At 54.2% G+C, this 24,181-nt stretch overlaps 1 protein-coding gene and 1 long non-coding RNA gene across 2 annotated transcripts in view; one reads left to right on the forward strand and one right to left on the reverse strand.

The window, feature by feature from the left end:
* Ccdc85c (coiled-coil domain containing 85C) overlaps positions 1-17,574 on the reverse strand; it is a 71,082-nt gene extending 53,508 nt beyond the window's left edge. Inside the window, exon 1 of the mRNA XM_090344808.1 lies at positions 16,660-17,574. Within this exon, the coding sequence (XP_090200934.1) occupies positions 16,660-17,491 (832 nt within the window). The 5' untranslated portion in view covers positions 17,492-17,574. The remainder of the gene's footprint in view (positions 1-16,659) is intronic.
* A 1,515-nt stretch (positions 17,575-19,089) lies between these two features.
* Positions 19,090-20,271, forward strand: LOC150054905 (uncharacterized). Its single transcript, XR_016537675.1, has 2 exons — positions 19,090-19,147; positions 19,949-20,271. It is a non-coding gene; the product is annotated as an uncharacterized LOC150054905 (long non-coding RNA).
* Positions 20,272-24,181: the final 3,910 nt, after the last annotated feature.

Here is a 24,181-nt window from a genome sequence, read left to right on the forward strand (position 1 = left end):
GCTTCTACCAGGAGATCCCAGAGTAAATTAGGAAGGCACCCAGGCTCGTAAGGGGGCTGCCCTTCTCTGACCAAAACAAAGGACGTACCAAGATAACTGCCATATGGGGGATGCTGTGGAAAACAAATTCTGCATGACCAAGAAAATCCCAAGGGAGCTTTCCACCACTACCCAGCCCCAAGTTAACTAGCATCCCACTCGGACAAACTGAGAAGAAATTACCCGCAGAACCAAGAATGGTCTCCTGCCATAATCAGTTCAACATCTAGTCCGCCCAGGGGAAGTGAGGGCATATGCTAATTAGGAGTCAGTGTCATCAAGGCCACAGTCACAGAGGTATTTGGAGACAGGCTGGGTCCTGGGGCAGATGGTGGTCATTTTTCTAATTTTTCTATGATGAACACGAGCGGCTTGGGGATAGCCGTGGATGGGAAAAGGACTTTCATGTGCACTGAAAAGAGAGGCAGAATGCACAGGGATTAGAAACAGCCTCAGAGCCGGGACGGAATTAGATGAAATCAGATCACCACTCTGCTGCTTTCTACACTGGGACCTTGGGTAAGCTACTACTTACTCTGTGCGTGTTTTCCCTTTAAATGAAGGGGAAATCACAAGAAGCAACTCAGCTCTTTGAGGCTCAAAAGAGTGAAGTGGCAACCACCACCCCTGTCACTATCCAACGTCTTGTTGGACCCTCAACAGCCCACCTCTGGAATAGGTGAGATGCCTGGTCAGCAGAGGTGGCTGGGGGCCTGTGAGGCTTGTGTAAGATGACACAGGTGGACCTACAACCAGGGCTCAGGTGTAAGAACCCTCTCTTGGGAGCCACTTCGGAGACTCATACCTGCCAACCAGATAACCAAGTCACCTGTTAACCTAAGAGCCATCCAGCAAGTCAGTGAGGCAGGAGTACCCTAGCCCTTTGCCAAGCACAGCAGCCAGGTCAGCAAGGCACAGGACTCTGACTCCTTCTCCCCAGGACCAAGGCCTGAGGCTGGGAAGTTGGTCTTGCTCTGGGCACAAGAGCCCAGACCTGCCCAAAGAGACAGCCCCTGTCCATCCCTGGAAAGAATGCTCTTTCCAGGTCACCCTTCCTCACCTGAGTACCACCTATACCAAGCAGCAATGACCCATATGACTCTGAGGCCCTGCTGAGGAGGCCTTGAGGAGTGGGGCAGGTACCTGACCACAGTGCCAGTACCTGACAGGAAGGCTAAGGCCCTGACCCTGCAGGATTCCTCCAGAAAACTCTTCCCCAGCTCTTTCATGCTTTGGGGACAGCCAACTCAGAGACACCCTGCCCTGTGTGCATGCCGAGCACAAGTGGATGGGACTGGGGGCATGGCCAGCAGTGGAGATACAGGGCCCATCTGCTCTTAATGTCCTTTACAGCTACTGAACAGAGCTCAACATGGAATGTCAGGAGTCTAGGGTACTAGGCCATCAAGCCTACATTCCTGCAATGAGATGGGGGACACTGAGATACACAGAAGGTGGGGACACCTGACTAAGAAGGAACTCACTGGAGCATGTAAGGTGGAGGAGGTATGGTGGGATGAGGTTAAAATGCATCAACCTTAGGGCTGTTTCCTCATGTGCATATTCAAAGACCATGGCAGCCAGCCAGGAGACCCTCTTCCCCAGGCTCTTTACTGATAGAAGTGTGTATTTCACAAACATGTATCTCCAGTCTGTGCCACTGGGTCTGTGTTAAGCAGAGAAGTGTTGGGAAGGGGTGCCAGGGGGGTCCCCATCATCTCACCCCAGCTCCCTCCCAGGAGCTGTTCCCTCCACAACCCCTGCTTACCCAGCAAGCAGCAAATCATGCCAGGCCAGCCCAGGGCTGAGGAGGGTTCCCTGCATGTCTAACTCTGGGTCCTGCCTGCTTCTATGGGTAGAGGACAGTAATACACAGAGCAACTGTCACAATCCACTTTCCAGGAATTCCCTCCATGGGCACTGCCCCGGGCGGCCAGCCTCGTGTCTTTGGATGCCTTAGGGCACAACCCTCTGGGCTAAGCATGGCTCCCTAGGTGACATCTCCACTGCCCGTGGTCACCCTGGCTTCCCCTCTGAGACCTCAGGCCCCTTGTCCTTTGCAAAGCAATGAACAGCTTGCTAAAGTCCACAGAGCGTTAGCAGAAATAAAGTCTCTCTTTCAAAGTCCCTGCTAGGTCTTGCTTATTAGTTGCCTTATTTTGTTTCGAAATAAAAAAAAAAAATGCAAGAGACAGCACACATCGATTTATCCCATGGCTTCAGAGAATTCTAAGCCACGGTCAACAAAGCTGATTCAGGAGTGGGAAAAGGCTTCCCGGCTGCCAGCCGTCCTGCCCCCACCCAGCTCTTCAAAAGGCCAGAATACCTCTGTCACCCTGCAGCCGCCTTCACAATTGCACTTGGGAAAAGCCTGGCATGGCAGAGACCACAGACCAGAGCCACACTTCTCAGGACAGAGCCATAGGCAAGCCGAGGCCAGCAGGACAGTCGGATCTCTGTGAGGTCTGCTGTCCCAGCAATGTAGGGGTCTGATTCAGGCTCATTCCCAGGTACAGAAGTCGGGCACAGTGGCACACAGATGGCCACTCTGCAGTCTGTCTCCGAAACTGCTACACAGATAAATAAAAGTCACGCTCCTTCCCAGAAAGCCCCAGTCCAGCACATTGCTCAACTCCTTGGGCCCATGCACACCAGAAGGCTGCACAGGCCTTTGAAAAACAGAAACAAACACAGCCTGTGGGACAACAGACTCAAGAAGGTGCTCTGTGCTGCCCAGGAGGCCGGAACACCTCCCTCCACTCCGAGCTGAGTTATCTGACAATGCATTACATGTGCTTTGTTCTGTATTTGAAGGCATGCGACGAAACCTCACTAAACCTATGGCTGAGGTTTTGTCTTTCCCGAACAACTTTCAGCCTCAAAGCTGTATGTAGGTCAGGTTCTAGGAAAAATGCAAGAGCACTGAGTCCTTTCAAGGGGCTTGGGGCTTCCCTGAAATCAGGGTGACCTCTTGGGGAATAGGTCCCCTGACGACACGGCAGCTGACAGGCTGTCAAGGCCCCTGGGCAGTTGGCCAGTCAGGAGCAGAAGACAAGGCTGACCAGAAGCAGGGGGTCATCCCTAACTTTGAGCACTGGTCCTGAGACCCCAAGGGGCATTTGCAACTGAAATGGTGTACTGACAGCTCCCCCAGCTCCTCCTGCTTACAGAGTGTGGACTACACCAAAAACAAGGGATATTTTGGCGTACAGGTCCCAAAATGTTCAGCTCCCCACATTTTGTAGAGATAGTGTTACCTGCACAAGGCTAAGCTTTTTGCTTGGTGAAAGGTGTTTTTATTCCTGGACCAGTCCTGGGGCTTGACCTCAGAACCTGTCACTAGCCCTTAGCTTTTGTGCTCAAGGCTGTCACTCTACCACTTGAGTCACAGATCCACTTCCAGATCTGGGTGGTTAGAGATAACAATGTCAGACTTTCCTACCCAAGCTAGCTTTGAACTCTGATCCTCAGATCTCAGTCTCCTGAGTAGCTAGGACATAAGCATGAGCCACCAGCACCTGGCTGAAAAGAGATTAGAAGCTAGGCAGGTCAAAGAGGTTCCAGGAGAGCAGGGAGCACCCTCGGGCCTCCTGACCACACTTCTGGAGCTATTTCACAAGACCTGTCAGCAGATAAGCTTGGTGGCCAGCTCACAGGACACCCTGACGGAGGAGACAAGATGAGCAGGGAAGAGCCCTCAGAAGAAGAGGAGCAGCAGGAGAGGAGGCCTGATGGAAGATGAGGCACACGGGGGCCTCTGACTTCAGGAAGCCTGGACACATAGCTGCCCTTACCACCACCACCACCACATGCTTCCAGAGATCAAGGGCTTAGAAGGAGTTTTCATGTGACCTGACCAAGCCACAGGATCAGGGAAAACCCAGCTACTGGCACTTCCTAGGTGAGGCCAGCATACCACCTACCTTTGCAGGCACCGGGGTGGAAGCTGGGGGATGGAGCCTGAGTCTATGGGACTCTATGTCCAGTCTCCCTCTGGACTATGTGGGAACAGACCAATGTCATACTGACACCTCCCATCAATCCCTCTTCCTCTCCCTTTTCTCCCTCTCCCTCTCCCCGGCCCCCTCCCTTTCTCCCTCCCCCCCCCTCACATACACACACACACACACACACACACACACACACACACACACACACATACACACAAGCAATCTCAGCCCAATGAGGCTGCAGTGTGCAGAGGAGCAAGACCCAAAGCTAGAGCCCCAGGTGTGGAGTGTAATAGACTCATCTCCAGAGGCAGACTGGCATAATGGCCCACAGCTGGATCCGAACAGCTCATTTAACCCCAAGGGGCACCCTGCTTGCCAGTCACAGGCATGGCTGCAGGGAATCAAGACACAGAGGGCAGGAGAAGGCCAGCTCAAAGCCTGCAATGTGTCATCTAGTGCAGGTCTGTGGCCTCTCCAGGAGAGAAAGGGACCAGGCTGTGTGGCTGGCCTGTGTCCATTGCTCCCTCGTCCCATCCTGCTCACCCCCACCACTTTATAAGCCATTTTTGTTGTTTTCTGATCCTGCAGTCTACTTGGCTTCAGTTAGGGAGTTAAGGAGCTGGCAGCTGAGAACCAGTTGGCTAGGCCCTACAGAGAGACCCCTGGAGCCAGGCTGCCCTCTCTGTGCTTGGGACACATGGACCCACACACCCCCCGCAGTTCATGCCAATAGCCATCTCCTGCACGTGGGCAGGTCTGGCACCCACCACTACAGAACATCTGCCAGGAGTCCAGCCTAGGCTGCAAAGGCCCCACAGAAACCAGGCAGATCAGGCCCTGTGGCACACATTCCATGACCTGTCCACCTCAAGGGCTGACCTCAAGTTAGCCAAAGGGCAGGATTTTAGGGGGTACAGGAGGCTAGAAAGGATCAGTCAGCCTGTACAGCAAGTAAATAGGACCAGAACTCCAGCAGGGCCAGGGTGACAGGGAGGTGGCCCGAGTCTCTGACATGCTCTGGTGTGGACACTTCCTTCTATGGAAAAGTAGGAGCTGGAACAGCCTGGGGAGAATGGGCTAGACCAGCACTGCCCACAGAGCTCTACAGTGGTGGAATGCCCTTATCTCAGTGTCAGCAAGTCTCCACACACTGGGGCCTGGAGCACCTTGAGCTGAGAGGCCATGTTTCCCATCCTTTAATTACAGTTAATTATAAGTAAGCTGAATTGAGGCACTACCAGAGGGACAGCTCCTGGCCAGAGCCAGGGGACCTTAAAATGGGGCCCATTAGAGGATAGAAAGAAAGCACTGGAGCACAGGTAACAGAGACCAGGGCCCAAACTCACAAAGCACAGAGGAAACCTGAGCCCCAAGACCCAGAGCCAGCAGCAGAGCGAGCCTTGGCTCAGCTAGGGGTAGTGTTTCCTGCCCGGCCCAGGGGCTGGAGACAGGGCTAATAACACTGTTATCAGAGAGGTCAAAGGTGACCAGCACATCCCCTGCTCCAGAAGGCAAGCTGGCAGAGGGGCATCAAGTAATATTGGGAAGAGGGGAACAGGCTGCTGAACTTAGCCAGAGCTGCCTTTCCCAGGGTCTGGGACTGCCCAGGGCCAGGATGAAAAGCCATTCTAGTCCCTGGTGCAGAGAGGGAATCCCCAGGGACAGGATGGTAGAAGGGAAGAGCTCTGATTTATTGCTCTGGACAAGGAAACATGAGCCTGTTTTCAGGGAAGAAGCCAAAAGAGACTAAAAAGGAACAAGAGAAAGGAGACAATGGAAGGAGAGGGGTGGGCAGGACAGGAGAGAGACAGGGAGCCCTCTTCTGCGGAGCTGGGACAGAAGGTGCTGGAAGGAGGGCAAACTCTCCCCTTCATCTTCCATCCCAGCATACAAGCAGTGTGTGTACCTTCTAGCAAATACAGAAAAAGAAGAAAGGGCGGGCATGGGGGCTTCCTATTGTCCCACCAGCCACTGAAAGATGCTCAAAGCAGCCAGGCTGGGAAGAGGAGCTTTGGCCAGGGGTAGCATGGCCGGAACCTTCTACAAAGGGCCACTCCCAAAGTGGCTCATTAGGCAGGGGAGCCAGTGCCTCGCGCAGTGACAGGCAGGTGCATTCAGGGCCTGCACACAATCAGGCCCTTGTGGCAGACAGGGAGCGGGGTGCTCTCCGGAGCCTCTGATTCCTAGACAAGAACAGGCCTCCTACTTGCCTTACAACCTGGGAGCCAACAGAAAGAGATTTGGGGAGACAAAGAGATGCATCCCCTGACAGTAGCTGGTCTATTTTTGGAAATGGGTCGCCTCTTCTCAATAGCTGTCATCTCAGAGCCACTGGCCCCCCTGCATCTATCCCTTGAGTACAGCCTAGAAGGAAGGGCCCCCAGCCCCTAGGGCAACCTCAGACTGGGCCATAGGGGTGTCAGAGGCAGCTGTATCCGTGAAGTAGCCTGGGAGGTCGGCAAGCCAGGCTGTGACCAGTGCTAGGTCTGGACCAGGAAGCAAAGAGTCCCCAGAGCCATGTCCCCGAGTGTCCACTCAGCACAGGTCAGCAAGGAAGCCACACCACCAGGCCACTCCTCCCTCGCTGCTAATGTGAACTGCCACCTGCCTCACAGATGCCCAGCAGCCTGAATCCTGGGACTGAAGGTGGGACTTGGCTCACTGGTCCCCACCCGTCTTGAGCTTTCCTCTTCTCAAAACTGCTCTGCTGCTGGGAACCAGTGGCCCATCCCTGTAATCCTAGCTACTCAGGAGGCTGAGATCTGAGAATCATAGTTAGAACTTAGCCTGCATAGAAAAGTCCCCGTAAGACCTTTAACTCCAATTAACCACTCAAAAACTAGAAGTGGGGCTGTGGGTGAAAGTTGTGGAGTGTTACCCTTGAGTGAAAGAGCTCAGGACAGTGCTCAGGCCCTGAGTTCAAGCACCACAATCTACAAAAACAAACGAACAAACAAACAAAAAACTGCTCTGCCTCTTGTTGCCTATGAGGATCCTAGATGTTCAGTTCAAAAGTAAAACCAGGGCCAGGAGCATATCCTAGTGGTAGAGTGCTCATCTAGCACGCATGAAGCCCTGGGTTCAATTCCTTGGTACCACATACTCAGAAAAAGCCAGAAGTGGTGCTGTGGCTCAAGAGGCAGAGCATTAGCCTTGAGAAAGCCCAAGGACAGTGCTTAGGCCCTGAGTTCAAGGCCCAGAACTGACAAAAAAAAAAGTAAAACCAGTGTGAATCCAGGTGAGGAACCACTTATAAAGGCAACAATGCTTATTTTTCAGTAATTCTTCAGGGGAAAGGAGGTAAGGTCACAAGTCACAAGTCACCACCATAGCAGGTTTGGGAGTTGGGGGAAAGTAGCCAAAAGGCCATTTGGTGTCACATGTAGCAAAAGAAAACAGAAAGGGAGGTACCCAAAGTGGCCTGACTCCCACCCAGATCAAGAGAGCTGGGTGCAGCGGCACAGTCCTGTAACCCTAGCTACTTGGGAGGTAGAGGTCTGGATTGTAGCTGGAGGCCTGCTTAGGCAAAGAAAGCTCAACTGAGCCCCTCTCAACTAATGACTGAGCATGGCGCTCGTGCCTTTCATTCTAGCTATAGCGGAGGCACAAGTAGGAGGATCACAACATAAAGCAAAACCTCACCTCAAAAATAACCAGCACTAAGATGGGGCTAGAGGCATGGCTCAAGTACAGTAACTGCCTAGCAAGCTTGAGGCCCTGAGTTCAAATCCCAGTACTGTCAAATGATGAATGAATGAAGCAAAAACAGTCAAAGGACACAGCTCGTGTGGTAGCATACCTTCTAACAAATGAAAGGCCCTAAATTCAAACCCTAGTGGCACCAAAGGGAGAAATAAAGCAGGAGAGGGAGTCCTCACTCTTGTCACCCCTCGTCTCTGGCCCAACACTGGCTATGCACCTGAAGAGTGGGCTCTGTCCCCAGGAGTGTTGCAGGCTTGAAGACTGAACTTCAGAGTTGAGGGCACAACCACTGCAAGAATGGGAGTTCAGTGTTCTCTCTCCCACCCTCCCCCCACCTCAACCCCAGCAGCTGCTCCTGGCTGAAAGAAGTAATCAGACAGAGGCAGGTAATTCCATCAACTCCCTCAGGAGACAGGGCCTAGGAGGGCCTCTGTCATCTTATCACCTCGGGGTCCCAGCTAGGGACCTGAGCAGTGACAGGCAGCCACTCCACTCCAAGAGCCCAGCTAGCATTCCTGAGTCCTGCCCCAAGCTAAGGACCAACCAACAGACACGAGACAAAATGCTGGCTTGGAGGCCTAGAACACAGAAGCTCCAGGAATACAAACAGATCTGGCTTATAGGCCACCAATATGACTGCAGGAGGGGCTGGGGGCGTGGCTTTGTCTGTGCTAGATTTGTGCAAGTTGGAGTCAAAGGACTAGAGGAAACTAGGGTCTATTTGGGTCCCTCAGCACCATCCCAGCCACCCTCCCACCATACAGAGAAGAAAATGAGCCCTCAAGGAAAGAAGGGGCTTCCCAGGATCAGCTAAGGAAGCCATTGGCTCTATCCACATTGTCCAGTCCTCAGAATAGCACCAGCCATATCACTGAGCCTTCAAGACCCCCACATTCAGGGACCACGTCTGTTAGGAAAGGTTGTCATTCTCAGGCCCAGAGGATGAACTATCACGTATTTTTCAAGCAAGAAGTAGAGGGAGTGAGAGCTAATCCAGCTTACACCCATGACCACTTACAGGGGGACACTCAGAAGGGGAAGCCTTGAGGACCGGGAGTATGGCTCAGTAGTAGAGTGCTTGCCTAGTAGAGTGAAGCCATGAGTTCAATTCCTCAGTACCACATACATAGAAAAGCCAGAACTGGCACTGTGGTTCAAATGGCAGAATGCTAGCCTTGAGCAAAAGAAACTGGGGCAGTGCTCAGGCACTGAGTTCAAGCTCCAGGGCTGGCAAAAAGGAGGAGGAGGAGGAGGAATAGGAGGGGTAAGTGTCCCCTAATTGTCCCCCTCCAAGTGGTCCTCTTCCAGACAATGCTGGATTCCCTCAGAAAACCCTACCTGGAGAGGCCAATGGAATTGCCAAAAGCCCAATGAAAAGCCTGGCCCAGGTGCTTCACAGAGAGCCCCATGGGCCTGCCAGCTCATTGCCCCATCCCAGGTCCCTGTCACCCAGTCTGCCAAGCAAGCAGACCTTGACCACAGTGGTTCTTACCACCAAGCCTGGCCTCTTCTCACCTGCCCTCCCTCTTCTGCTTTGAGAAACCTGTCTGCCTTCAAGCCCTACCTCATGCTCAGCTGTAGCCACTCCCCTGCAAGGAGCCTGAGAGCCACACAGGCACATGGATGAAGTGAGGCTGCAGCCTGCTGAGGTCACCGCAGAAGGCATGGCAGTGGGTAGTGGGGGCTGGCATGCACATCCCTGGTCTCGCGTGGGGGACATTTGGCTCACCGCTCTGCCACGTCTGTTCCTCAGCTGCTGTGGGGGCTGTGGGGATTAAACACGGTGCTTCTTAGCACAATGCACACTGAGCTCATCCAAAAGACAGCCTTGGAGCCTGCCCATCCGTGGACAGGCATGCATACAGACAAGAGGCCTGGGGTGGGGTGGGACGGGGGGGAGGGGGGGAGAGCCAGCACTGGTCTGGCCAGCCTGAGGCTGGTCCTCTTCCCACCCAGGTCTCACTGGCTTGCTCAGGGTTTCCGGCTCTCCCAGGCCTGGCATTTCCTCCACTCTAGGATGCCATCCATCAGAGTATACTCTAGACTACTCTTGAGAGCATTTCCTGACACAGGCAGGGAGGGAGGACTCTGCCGCCATGCACACCAGGACTCCCAGGCAGGCCGTGCCACAAGGAAGAGGGAAACTGGGCATCTTTGAACTGAGGAAACAGCACCTGCCCTGCCTCTGGGACACCAGGAAGTCAGATCAGGAAACAGACCTCCTGTGTGTTTGGAAAGCATACCTCTGTTTACTAGAAAACATCTCCAGGCGAACTGAGGGCACTGGGGAGCTGGAGATCAGTGGGGCTCATTACAAGCAGCCACCACCCCTGGCTGACTCAGCTCCAGACCTGCCGGGAACGTGCAAGAGTGACCAGTCTAAGATGGTTGCTTAGAGGAAAGGGGCTATCTCTGATTTATTTTTAAAACCAAAGAAGCATGGCGTCTCTTTAGCAGAGAGCCTCGGTCCCAAGTTTTGGGAAGACACACGGGGTTCCCTGGTCCTCACTCACCAGGGAGGTGAGAATTAGTTAACTCCTGGGCTGAAACCCAGGGTCACAGGTCCCAGATATCGATTGATGGCTGGGCAATGGGGATAAGTATAGAAAGGCTGTGCTAGGCATAGGACTGGGGCTATCAGTGTCTTCTCAGGTGCTGCCCAACCTGAGCCTTTCAACAGGAGGCAGTGAACGAGGGCATAGACAAGTGCTAGGGGCAGGGCTTTCGGACAGATTTGGACCTACAGAAAAGGTGCTTTCCTGTGGCCACTGTTACCATCATGGCCAGCCCTGGAATCCTCAAGCTTCCTCACCTACCCCTACTCTAGCTTACACCATGACAGTCGTCAGATTGATATTCCTGAACTGTCACTCTGCAAGCCAGATGACATGAATCACTGTGTAGGTGGCAAAGAACTTGGGTGTAGTAAATGCTCATTAAAGGTCAGCCCAAACTTCCCTTCCTGCTCTAAGGGCAAGTTCTCTTAGTACCTGGTGAACCCAGTTGTCCTCATAACCACCCCACCCTCCCACCTCGGACAACATTGCCTAGCACACCTCCCGCAGACTCTGGGAAGCGTGCCCAGCCTGGGCTGGGGCTTGCCCAGCACCCCTGTTGAGGAGTTCCCTACTCCCAAGCCACGTGACCCCCCTGACGGCTCTCATCTGTAGGAGCTGGAATCTGAATCTCTGGCACACAGGTGCTAAGCTGCAGGGTGCCCACAGCACTCACCCCTCTTGTGTCCTGTCCTGTGACCACCCTGAGTGTACCTGGCAGGCCTTGAGCTCATAACACTGAAGTCTAACCTCGCTTCCAGACCTCAGCCATTCTGCTCATTCCTGCCTGGAATGATGAGGAATCCCTGGCTCGGGGTGAGGGCTGGCCGCAAGGCTCTACTCACAAGTGTGTGTCAGGGGTCCCCTAGCTCTACCCCAAGAAGGCATAGCCACAGGGGTCCAGGTGAAAATAGAAGGTCACAGACCCCTTCATTCAAGGCTTGAGTCGAAGACCAGGATTTCTACCCTTCAGATACAAATGAGGCAAGGAATGGACAAGACCAATTCACCTAGAGCTCTGACTAGAAACGAGCCCTGGCCAGCTGCGAATGCCCAGCGCTGAGTGGACCAGTCAGAAGAGGGAGGTAAGAATTCCACACGTAGCTACATTCTATCTTCCCCAACCCTAAGGCCACTCGTGTTTTTTCACATTGCCTCTCCGCCCCCTCCCCCAGTCCCGAGAAGTTCAGGACCTTGCCGAAGGCTTTTGACTCACTCTGCAAGGAAGCATGACAGGCACGGTACAGAAAGTGCTCAGGCGGGGCAGCAGAGGATGGGCAGCAGCTGACCGACTCGGGTGTCTGGTGGGTTCTGGGACAAGTTGGCCAAGTGTGGATCTCGGGAGGGCACGGCCCGGGCGAGCTCTGACCATGATGGGCACTGCTATGGGGAGGCAGGCTGGTGCAGACGAGTGAAGGAACATGGACACTGGACGTGGAGCTCACCCGAGGGGACAGGAAGGCAGGCACTAGGCTTGGCAGTGGAGACACAGACGGTGTGACACACTGAACAGCTGACATAGGAAACCTAGGACTCATCCCGGCCCCCACCCAACCCTCAAGACCTGACCAAGCCTCAGTTTCCCTAAGGCTGAGGCTGGCCTCCTAGGACCATTTGGAAACAGACAAGCTGGGCACTGGTGGCTCATACCTGTAATCCTAGCTACTCAGAAGACTGAGATCTGAGAGTTATAGTTCAAAACCAGCCCAGGCAAGAAACTCCATGAGACTCTACCATCAGTGAACCAGCAAAAAAGCTACCAGTAGAGCCATGGCTCTGTGGAACACCAGCCTTGAGCATGAAAGCCGGTGGTTCACTTACCCCAACAAGAATGGCCAAGATTCTGAACTCAGAAAATGACAGATGCTGGCGGGGCTGTGGAGAAAAAAGGAACCCTACTGCACTGCTGGTGGGATTGTAAACTAGTTCAGCCACTCTGGAAAGCAGTGTGGAGGTTTCTTAAAGACCTGAAAATTGATCTTCTCTACCATCCCGCCATACCACTCCTGGGCATCCATCCTGAACATCATAACCCAAGATATGATAAGGACACCTGTTCAGCTATGTTCATCTCTGTACTATTCACAATAGCCAGGCAATGGAAACAATCCAGATGTCCTACTGCAGATGATTGGATACAGAAAATGTGGTATATATATATACAATGAAATTCTACATAGCCAACAGACAAGATAAAATAATAGCGTTTGCAGGGAAGTGGATGAATCTAGAGCAAATCATGTTGAGTGAGATAAGTCAAGACCAAAGGAACAAAAGGCACATGGTATCCTTAATATGTGGCTATTAGATCCAAACAGTACAAGAGCTAGGACTCAATAGTTGTGTACACAATGCTATGGACATGGTATTGAAAATATAAACACAACTACATAGACATAAAAATTTATGACTTTATAGACATAATGTTTTATTATATAGATTAATATGTATCTATGACATACAAACTCTCAGCCTAATTTTAATTATGTTCTAAAAGCTAATGCCAGTGATTATAGAGATTCCCTTCTTGAATATTTGTTTGTTAAATACATCATTTGAAATATGATGTAAAAATCAATGTTAATAAATTCTTTAATAAAAAAATAAAAGCTGGTAGTTCATTCACACCTGAAATCCTAGCTACTCAAGAGACTGACATCTGAGGATCACAGTTCAAAACTAGCCAGGGCAGTAAAGTCCATGAGACTCATCTCCAAGGAACTACCAGAAAACTGGAAGTGGAGCTGTGGCTCAAGGTTGTAGAGCATTAGCCTTGAGCAAAAGAGCTCAGGAACAGAGCCCAGGCCCTGAGTTCAAGCCCCAGAATGGATAAAACAAAAACAAAACAACGTACACACTCAGTGACAGTGACATGCTGGGTAGGTCACTGTCAGGGAGCCCTTCAGAGCCACCCTCTTCTGCACACTGTCCCCCAGGTCCTGGCATCCCAAGGGAGGGAAGGAGGGCAGAGGGAGGGAGGGAGGGAGGGAGGGGAAGGCTTGTATAATTGCACATTATCTTCACGACCTTTGCTCTCAGCCCGCCAGCTTAGAGAAAGCCACCCTATTAGGAGAGTTGGGACTACGTAGGAAAAGGAAAGAAAAGAAGAGAAGAGAAAAGAACCTACCTATTCAGGAGCACTGTGCTTTTATTCTTAAGGGCTAAACCACCACCACCACCCCCATAAACCAATAAAAGCACAAGTAGAACAAATGCAGCTCAAAAATGCAACTCAAACTTTAAAAAAAGTAAATGGCTCCTATCCATTGCCCAGCTAGGGGGACAGCACCCAGGCCCTAACTTCAAGCCCCACACCGATTTAAAAATTGAAGAAGGAAAAAACCCAGGGCTGGTTCTAGCCACTGTCTCAGCTTCTCTGCTCAAGGCTGGCACTCCACAGCTCCACTTCTGGCTCTTGGTGATTAATTGGAGATAAGAGATTTTCCTGCCTGAACTGGCTCTGAACCTCAGTCCTCAGAACTCAGCCTCCTGAATAACTACGATTATAGGCATGAGCCACAGGTGCCTAACCAAAAATGTTTTCTTCTCTATTGCGGGGATGGAACTCACAGACTCATGCCCACTTTTACCACCGAGTTACACTCTCAACCCCGAAAACTACTTTGTTTGAGAAAATCGACACTGGCTCAAGTTAAGACCTAAATGTCTGATTCTAAGCCACGTCCAAGGTGAACCCAGGCCACCTCTATGCAGAGAAGCACCCTAGCTCATTTCAGATGCCAGCCAGGCTTGCGTTCACAGGCCTGCGTGGAATAATGGACTATGGACGGTCACCTCCACCAGTCTAGGCCTTCCAGTGTACCGGGCCACGGTGAGCATGCCTCTACTGCGCCCCAGACAGGACCACAGGGACAAGGGTCCTGGCTCAGCAGCGGGGTGCTGCCACACAAGGCATCTAGACAGGAACGTTTGGGTGAGCTGGCTACACATGGGGTAGGCCCCCCTCCCCTGTCCCCCGGCTCAGCAACTGTAGACTCCCGGTACGCAGCTGCTGACTCTGCAGTCCTATGTGGGTAAAAAGGCTCTGCCCCACCTTTCAGAGGTAGGGCACCAAGGGGTGAGACAAAGTTTACCAACTTGCCCAAGACTGATAAAGGAGCTCAGAGATTCAAACTCAAGACAGGCCAGACCCTCTTGGGGTTGTGGGGTAATCGGGTTATCAGCCATCTGCTCAGTAGTCACAGATAAGGAAGTAACACTTCCTATAATGGGAGAAACAGGGCAAACCCAGTCAGGAATCAGAACAGGGAGTTGCCAGGGTACCTAGATTGACAATAGCCTGGGATGCATGGCTATTGTCTAAGCAATAGATAGGACTCTGTTGAAGACCCCACTCGGGCAAGGCCCCCCCTTGCAGGTCTGTAAAATGGGGATGATAAAAAATAGCTACGGTTCCCAAGAGGATAAACTGAGACCAGGTACTAAGAAAGAATCCCAAGGTCTCTTCTTTTTACCCCCACCCTGAACAAAAAGGTGGGGGAAAGCCTCATCACCTCCCTCAGCTCAGCCTCGACCTTCACCAACATAAGGCTCAGGTCCCAGTATTGAAAATCCCCAGTTCCTAGGGGAAAGGCCTTTTCCTGCTTCCCGGAATTCTGTGCTTACTGGAGGAAGAGCATCTGGAGATGTTACAGACAGTGCCCTCTGAAACTGAAATCTGTAATAACAGTGCTGAGTTTTCATTTCCCCCACAGAGCAAAGCTTGGCTTCTACTAAATCTGCAGCCATCCCAAACCAGTGGACATGGCGGGTACTGAAGACAACCCAACTCTGCAGCCCTGACACACCCCGCAGGCGGAAAAGTTAGCATCTGGCCTGGTCCTTCCCTCCTGCATTATTCACTGATGCAACTGGAACTCTGGACCTGACCCAGCAGTGTCTCCTTGCACAAAACACAACAGACCTAGTCCTGTGAGTGGATGGGGCCACTCAAGCTCTCTGGAGTCCTGCAGAGAATCACTCTCGCCAAGTGTCACTGATGACGCAGCGGAAAGCCAGAAAACATTTCATTCTCTGGCCACAAGACTGCAGTAATCTCCTCCTCCCTGCTGTACTTGGGGAAACTGAGGCCCAGAAGACTACCTTCCCAAAGCCCCCAGGAAGAGGAGGCCAGCGGCTCAAGTGCTCTGGTAGCAGAGTGTGCCCCCAGCCAGTGAAGCAACTTTACTCTCAGTTGTCAGGGCTGGCCTGAAGAAGCCTGTAGTGAATGCAGTTACAAAAAGAAACCAGAGTTGTAAGGTTACTAATCGGTAACAATATATCCACCCTCCAGAGCCAGTCCTGCCCTAACTGGCAAGCTCTGGATGGTAAATAAGAGGAACACTGGTGCACCATGCCACGACCCTGGGTATAGTGCCCACAGGCCCCCACCCCAATATGTATGCCAAGGCCACTTGCCCACCAAACCAAAGAAAAGGCATCCCTTTGGGACTTGCTGGAGTGTCACCTGGGGACCAGCAGTTCTCCAAAGTGTAGATACACTGTCTCTGAGTCAGAAAGGGTTTTGGGAACAGACAGGGAAAGCTATTCACCATCACCCAAGTCTTCTAGGGGTGGCCAGAAATGAGAGGCCCCGCACCCATGACACAGGCGAGGTGTGGAGCCACAGACAGCCAGGGGGGACAGGGGAACATCAGACGACTCCCAGAGACACCATCTGGGGACACCCTTGGCACAGAGCCAAAGTATCCTGGACAAGTTGACAAAGCCACTGCTGAGGCTTCCAGAGGCCAAATGTCCTCCCTTCCACCCTGGCCACACATGACCACAGCACTTCCTTGTAAGGTGATCAACAGGTTTTTTGTTTTGTTTTTCAAATCCTTTCTGGGCTTTATCTCCTCCTCAACAGACAGGGATGGCCCTCTCCAGTCTACAAATAAGGAAACTGAGGCAACTGAAAGGGGGAAGCGGAGAACCAGGATCCATTCAACTTCCGGTCGTTTACTTGGAGACTTGGTTGAGAAAAGCTCCCTGAAGTTAAAGGAGAAAAAGAAACCAGGAAGGCGGTTTCTCCTAGCCCAGGGAGTGCTGGCTCGGCTGCCTCAAGGTCTCAACACGGCTGCCCAAGCTCCTGCCCTAGCTCACTAGAAGAAGAAGAGGAATCCCAGCCACCGCACCACGGCGCACCACGGGGGCGGACTTGGGTTTGGGGGAGCCTGCTGCTCCCGGGAATAAGGGGCGATTCCGTTACACCCCTTCTTGGAGGGAGGATGACACGCATCCCTCCCTTCCCCCCCCCCCCCCCCGGACGCCGATACCCTCAACTCCGCGGGCAGGCAAACTTTTCCGGGCCCGGCCAGGCTGCGGATCCCAGCCTGCGGGGGTGTTGGGGGGGGGCCTGGAAGGGGCGGACCCTCCCCACCCCGGGGGATCCCCCCGGGCGTCCTTACCGTGCAGGCCGTTGGGGATACTGCGGTGGTGAGAAGGGGCGGACAGGTCGTCCAGGGAGCGGCGCGTGGCTCCCGCCTTGCCGTCGGGGCCCTTGTGCGGCCCGGGCGGCAGCAGCGCGGGCGGGACGTGGTGATGGTGAGGGTGGTGGTGGTGGTGGTGGTGGTGGTCGGGGCTGCCGCCGCTGCCCGCGCTGGACGTGGAGCTGCCGTCGCCCACGTCGCGGGCCCCCGAGCCCGCCGCGCCGCCCGCCAGGGGCCCGTTCAGACTGGCCTGGCTGTCGATGGAGCTGCGGGAGCCCGCGCCGCCGCCGCCGCCGCCGCCGCCTCCGCCGCCGCCCGCGCCCCCCGCCGCCGCCAGCGCCGCGCGCTCCTCGTCGAGCAGCAGCACCAGCTCCTTGAGCTCCAGGTTCTCCCGCAGCAGGGCCTCCTGGCGGGCCTCGAGCTCCCGCAGCTTCTGCTGCGAGCGGGCCACCTCGTGCCACACGGCGCCCGCCGCGTGGCGCCCGAAGCGCTGCCACTCGCGCGCCAGCTTGCGCCCCTTCTGCCGGTCGTCGTCGAGGAAGCAGCAGAGCTCGCGCAGCTCCTGGTTGTCGTCCTGCAGCCGCTGGTTCACGTCCTTGAGCCCGCGGATCTCCAGCAGGTGCTGCTGCAGCCGCCGGTTCACGTCGCGCATCAGGCCGCCGTGCTCCAGCATGAGGCCCACCTTCTCGCCCTCGGCGCGCCGCAGCCGCCGCGCCAGCTCCTCCTTGGTCCAGCGCAGCAGCTCCTCGTCCGGCACCTGGCTGAGCTCCTCCGACGCCCCCGCCGCCGCCGCCGCCGGGGGCTTCGCCATGGCGGGGCCGTCACCGCGGCATCGCCCTCCCTCGCCGGGGCCCGCGATCCCCGCGCCGGGGCTCCGCTGGGCCGGTCCGCGCGCGGGCGGGGAGCGGCCGGGGACGCGTGCGGCCCGCACCGCGCCGCGCGCCGCCCGGAGCGCCCTCACCGAGCGCCCGCCCGGGCCGGAGCCAGCGCGTCTCGGGGCTCGGGAGCCGGGATGGCCGCTGCGTCGGCGGCCGCCGCGCCGGGGCTCCGCGAGCTCGGGTGAAGCAGGCGAGGCCCGCCCCCGGCCCAGCTCCCGGAGCCCCGACCGGGCCCCGCCCACCGCGGGCGGGGAGGGACGGGCGGGGCGGCGCGGCCGGCCCCGCCTCCGGGGAGCCGCGGAGGAGCGGCGGCGGGCTGCCCACCCCCCGACGCCCGTCCCGTTGCGCCCGCCCGCCCGCCGCTTGTCCAATCAGAGTCCGGACAGCGCCGAGGTCCCGCCCTCCGGGCCGTCCGATTGGGCTGGTCCGGGGGTGTGCGGGAGGGGCGGGGCGCGCGCGGGGGCGCCGCGGACGTGGTACGGTCCGGGCGCCGGGCTTCCGACCCCCGCCCCGCGGCTCAAGTTTCTGCGCCGAGAGGACGCGGCCTGGGCCAATCCCGGGGCGACAGGGCGCTTTTAAAATGCAGGTAGGGCTGGGGGAGGGGCGCGCCGCGGTGGGAAAGGTAAGGCCGGGTCCCCTTAAAGGCGACGCGCGGGCGCGGGGGGCACCTCCGCCCCCAGGCCTCCCCTGGTCACCCCGGAGAGACAAATGCCGGGGGTCTGCAGGGCCGCCGCTCCCCTTTCCCTCCCGGAGCACCCGACTTCCGCACGGTAGGAAACGGGATGAACAATGGAACTCTGACGTGGGGGCCGGGAGGGGCCGCTCTTTGTCCCTTTCTCCGTCCCCGGGCTCCTCCGCGCCCGGCTCCTCCGCCCCGGGCCCCTCGCGGGTCGCCCGCCTTTCCTCTCCTAGCCCCGGGGCTGGAGGTCTCGAGTCCGCCACCGGCACGGCCTCGGCCGCGCCTGCCGAATCCCGGAGCGAGGTCCGCCCCGGACCCGGTCCGGAGGAGGCCGGAGAGCACCGCGGATTCGTCCTTGCCCGGAGCAGCGCTCCGAGCCCCGCGGCTGCGCGCCCTCCACCGCCGAGTCCCGGGATCTTCGACGCGCCAAGTGGACTCCGCTGAGCAAGGAGGGGGGCACTCTCCCCCTGGGACCCCAAAGCGGGGGTTCGGGGGCGCCCAGCTGGCCGTGCGGGGCGCCCGGGCCTTCCCAGTAAGTTTCGCTGAGGGCTGGTCACCAGAGCGCGTTTACGGCGGGCCCGAAGCCCCCCAGGGAGGGAGGGAGGGAGAGAGGGTGCGCGTCCTCCCGCCTGCCCTGCCCAGAGAGTTTCAATAAATGAATGGACTCGCGCACGCGACCCCGAGCCACGGCCGCCCGGGGCGCGCGCCCGCCCGCGGAAGGCGGATGGCGGATGGCCCTCCCCGCTTACAGTTGGTCGGCGGTTCACCGAACAACGGTGTATCCACACCGCCAGGCCTGCCCTGCGCCCCCTGCCTCCCCCCCCCCCCCAGCCCGCGGAGTTCTGCGGGAACCACTGCTTTCTGGGGGTACTTGATGTTCCGGAAGGAGGAGAGAATAATACTCATAACGGTGAGATTATCTGAAGCGCCATGCAGGGAATTAAGTTGCTTTGGAGCTCCCTAGTCAGAGAGGGACTCGGACCCAGAAGCTGAGATCTGAGCCACCAGGACAGACCCACTGGTGCGCAGTTCCTGGGGTTGTCCTGTTGTTGACCTGTTCAGGGCCAGTGGAGCAGACGGTGGGCCAGAGGTTAGGAGCTGGCTCCTGTGAGCTCGGTTAAAGCCAGGGGTCATGGAAGAAGGGGTGAATTATAATTAGTAATGATGACCTGTTGAGAGGCTCAGCCTGCCCCATGTGTGAAGAAATGTGGGCAGGACTGAGAGGTCACACACACACACACACACACACACACACACACACACACATTAGCATCCTCTTCTCCAGGCAGATTATTAAGAGGGGTCTCTACGGAAAGAAGAAGAGCCAGGAGCATGGCTTCCAGTTAGACTTGGCACATGGAAGTGCATTTCTGAGTGGAGAGAGCATTGTTCATTTGTTCATACATCAGTCTGGGATTAGAGAGATAGACTTTGAGCTTGTGCCTGAGGAAGCTACACATGTGCCCCCCCCCCACACACACACACAAGCCAGATTAACAAGGTCCCTGGAGGACTCCCTGGAGTGGAGGCTGTGTGCTGATAATCCTGTGGGAGATGGAGAGGGGAATGCAGAAGTCACCAGGGATGCCCTGGCTCACCAGGGAGACACAGAGACAATTCAATTTGCTGTGATGTGTGTGCCAACAGCCCTCCACCGCTGCACGGCCCCAGGTGATTCTGTGACCTAAATCTCAGTACCTTGTTCCTCCAGGGTGACCACTTCTGAGGAGGAGAAGGAAGCCTCTGTTCAGAAGGGGTCTGCATCATCTACATGGGAGCTCCTCCCCCCAGACCCTCAAGGGCCTTACCAGCACCCGAAGAGTGGAGCAGTGACAGAGGGCTTCTAAGGGTGTGGTTGTGTTGTGTGGCTTGAGGAAAGGGTCTACAATCCCCATGGCCGAACAGGCTTAAGCAAAAGAGGACAGGAAAGTCCATGCAACTCTTATCCCCAGTAAGCCACCAAAAAGCCAAAGTGGAGCTGTGGCTCAAGTGGTAGACTGCTAGCCTTAAATAAAAATAAAGCTTGGGCCAGGAGTGAGGCCTAGTGGTAGAGTGCTTGCCTGGCATGCGCGAAGCCCTGGGTTTGAGTCCTCAATACCACATACACAGAAAAAGCCAGAAGTAGAGCTATGGGTCAAGTGTCAGAGCGCTAGCACTGAGCAAAAGTCTCTAATAACAGTGCCGAGGCCCCGAGTTCAAACCCCAGGACTGGCACAAAAAAGCAGACAGACTGGCAGGTGATAGGAGAAGTCAGGGCTGAGCTAAGAGGGACTTCCAAGCCAGAGCTCCTTCCTGAAGGACTCCAGACCCCAAGGTCCCAACAGAGCTGCTGTTGCCCCACCCCAACCCCAGAACACTCAGTCCAGAAGAACCAAGATCCTGAAAGAGCCACTAACAGTGCATCTCCTTGTCATGAAAACAGAAGTGATAAGTGAATCACGGAGCCAGGCGCTGATGGCTTCCACCATAATCCTAGCAATCAGAAGGCTCTGATCTGAGGATTGTGGTTCAAAGATAGCCTGGGCAGGAAAGTCCCTGAGACATGAGACTTTTTTTTTTTTTTTGTGGGTCATGGGGCTTGAACTCTGGGCCTGGGTGCTATCTCTGAGCAATTCAGCTCCAGGCTACCGCCCTACCCCTTGAGCCACAGCCCCGCTTCCCATTTTCTAGTGATTAATTGGAGATAAGAGTCTCATGTTCCTTATTGCCAGGGCTGGCTTTGAACCATGATAACTTTGGTAATATTTTCTTTTTGCCAGTCCTGGGTCTTGAACTCAGAGCCTAACCTCAGTCCTTAGGCTTTTTCATGGCTAGAGCTCTATCACTTGAGGCACAGCACCACTTCTGGCTTTTTCTATGTATGTAGAACTGAGGAATCAAACCTGGGTCTTTGTGAATGCCAGGCAAACACTACCACTAAAAACTCCCAGCCTGGTAATAACAATTTTAAAAATGAATTCAAAAAAATAAAGGAGGGCTGGGAGTTTGGCCTAGTGGTTAAAGTGCTTGCCTAGCATGCATGAAGACCCGGGTTCGATTCCTCGGTACCACATACATAGAAGAAAGCCGGAAGTGGTGCTGAGGCTCAAGAGCTACAGCTCTAGCTTTGAGAAAGTCCAAGGACAGTGCTCAGGCCCTGAGCTCAAGCCCAGGACTGGCAAAAAAAAAAAAAATGATCTCTGACCCAGTAATTCTGGAGGTTAAGCCCTGAGGAGCGCCATTCAAAACCAGCCCGAACAGAAAAGTCTATGAAACTCTTAACTCCAGTTAACCACCAGAAAACTGGGAGCTGTGGCTCCAAGTGATAGCATGAGCAAGAGAGCTCAGGGACAAGAGCTCAGGCCCTGAGTACAAGCCCCATAACCACCACCACCCAAAAAAAAAAGTTAGGCTTTTAAAAAACAGTAATTGCGCCCTCCCCCTTCCCCTCCTTCTCCCGGCTTCCCTTCAAGGCCTCTGAACATGGGAAGGTACCCATGTGAACAAGAGTTGATCCTAAATTGGGCATCTTATTTTAGAGGTGAGGAAACTCTGTGCTGAGGGTCCAGACATTGTCACCTAATTAGGCAAACCTTGTAAGCAGCATGAGTCACAATGCACTGTATCTATGCATGTGTGACTGTATCGATTACATTTCAGGTAAGGCACGGTGGCTAAACCTATGCCCCCCTCCTCCTCCTCTATCTTCTAAAGCAATGGATCCCTCAAGTATTTGACCTGGGGTCTTTTTCCCCCCAGAACTCAGCCTACATGCTGCCCCTTAGCTTTTTTTTTTTTTTTTTTGCCAGTCCTGGGGCTTGAATTCGGCCTGAGTACTATCGTTGGGCTTTTTCCTCAAAGCTAGAGCTCTACCACTTGAGCCACAGCCACTTCTGGCTTTTTCTATGTATGTGGTACTGAGGAGTCGAACCCAGGTTTTTGTGCATGCTAGGCAAGCACTCTACCACTAGGCCAAAGTTCCGGCCCCAGCTTTTATTTTTTTTATTTTTTATTGTAAAGGTAATACACAGAGAGGTTACAGTTACATAAGTAAGATAATGAGTACTTTTTTAGGGGAGGGTCATGGGTCTTGAACTCTGGGCCTAGGTGCTGTCCCATGATACCTTGCACACTACACCGTATGTACATCGCCCTAAGCCCAAGATCTACAACCACCATTCCCCCCACCTTGCCTGCTGCCCAGACCTGAGAAAGCTCCTCTGGTTCCTGAATATTTCATGCATGAGGGTGAAGTGAAAGTCATGAAGACCTTAATTGTTAATGTGGCTTCTCCTGGCCGCAAGCCCAGCCCTCCCAGGCCCCTCCTGAGTGATATAACACAGTGATAAGAGCAATTCTTCATGGACCCCACACCTTATTGCGGTGAGACTGGGCTGGAATGTTGTCCCCTGACCCCCAGCTGGTGGGAGAGAAGTGGCCATTTAAGTAACGGTAACCGACCATTAGATCTGCTGTTTTGCTCACCACTGCTCCCCAGTGCCCACTTGGCAGAGAGCCTGGAAACTTAGTAAACGTTTGTTGAATGAATGAATGATGGGCGGGAAGCTGAGTTAAGTAGAAAAACCCAAGACTTTAATTAGAGTCTATCTCTGACCTGACACTGGGCAGGTGGCCCTAGACTGTCATAAGCACACTGCCTCCTCGGGTTTCATTTTGTGTGTGCAGATATCGGGGCTTTGACTCAGGGCCCGAACATTGTCTCTGAGCTTTTGTGCCCAAAGCTAGTGCATTATCACTTGAGCCACAGCTCCAGTTCTGGCTTTCCAGTGGTTATTGGAGATAGTCTCACAGACTTCCCTATGTAGGCTGGGAAGGGTGATCCCCAGATCTCAGCCTCTTAAGGCTAGGGTTACAGGCATGAGCCGCTGGTACCCACCTCCCTGTGTCTTTTAGATCTGTTTCTGGGTGTGGAGTAACTTCAGCCTCCCTACGGGAGGGGAGATACAGAACATGGGAATGCAAGCATGAGCCCTAGGTCTCATGGGCAGCCAGGTGGGTGTCGCCATCCTGGGACAAGGCCCTGGAAACACGAGCATGTTATTCACAGGCATCAAGCTGCACTGCAAAGAAACACCCCCATTTCCATAGGCCACATAGAGATCTTCAGAGATGATCAATGCTTTCCAACTCCTCCCCCCAAAAAACCCTGGGAGTATGACTTTGCAGTAGAGTGCCTGCCTGACAAGCAGGAAACCCTGGATTCCATCCATCAGTACCACATACACCGAAAAAAACAGAAGTAGCTCTGTGGCTCAAGTAGTAGGGTGCTAGCCTTGAGCAAAAGCAGCTTGGGGACAGTGCCCAGGCCCAGAGTTCAAGCCCTAGGACTAGCCAGAAAGAAAAGTGCTGCCTAGGTATGAGTGTCAAACAGGACAGCTTGTGGAGCTGACTCTCACGTTCACCTCATAACCTGAATTTTTTCTATATATCTAATGGTAGTACAGTGAAGAAAAGGAATGTAATAAAGGTGTCATTCACACAATCTAGGGACTGGTGAACAGAAGGATTCAATGGAAAGGACCATCCTAGAAGTTAAACATGAGAAGATTACTAAAATTTTAGAATACCAAAGGTGAAATCCAGAAAGCAAAAGAGAGGAGAGAGTTATACACACAAGGTAAAGAATCAAAATAACAGATTCTCAAGGCAGCTCCAAAGAGAGGCTCTAAAAATCCCAGAACAATGCAGCCTTCAGCATGCTGACGGAAAGCTAGGATGATTAGTGTGAAAGAAGAGACATCTTCACATTAAAAATTAATAAGCAAAATTATCTCCCAGAAACCTTTCTCTAAAGTTGGAATTGGGCTGGGGCGTAGCACATGGTGAATAATTACCTAGCATGAACAGGCCCTGGGTTTGATTCCCAACATGCACACACACACACACACACACACACAGGAATTAATCCAAAAAACAAGAGGACATGGAATTCAAGAAGCAGGAA

This window comes from Megascapheus bottae, chromosome 14, assembly GCF_031878675.1.
Source record: "Megascapheus bottae isolate mThoBot1 chromosome 14, mThoBot2.hap1, whole genome shotgun sequence".
NCBI lineage: Eukaryota > Metazoa > Chordata > Mammalia > Rodentia > Geomyidae > Megascapheus > Megascapheus bottae.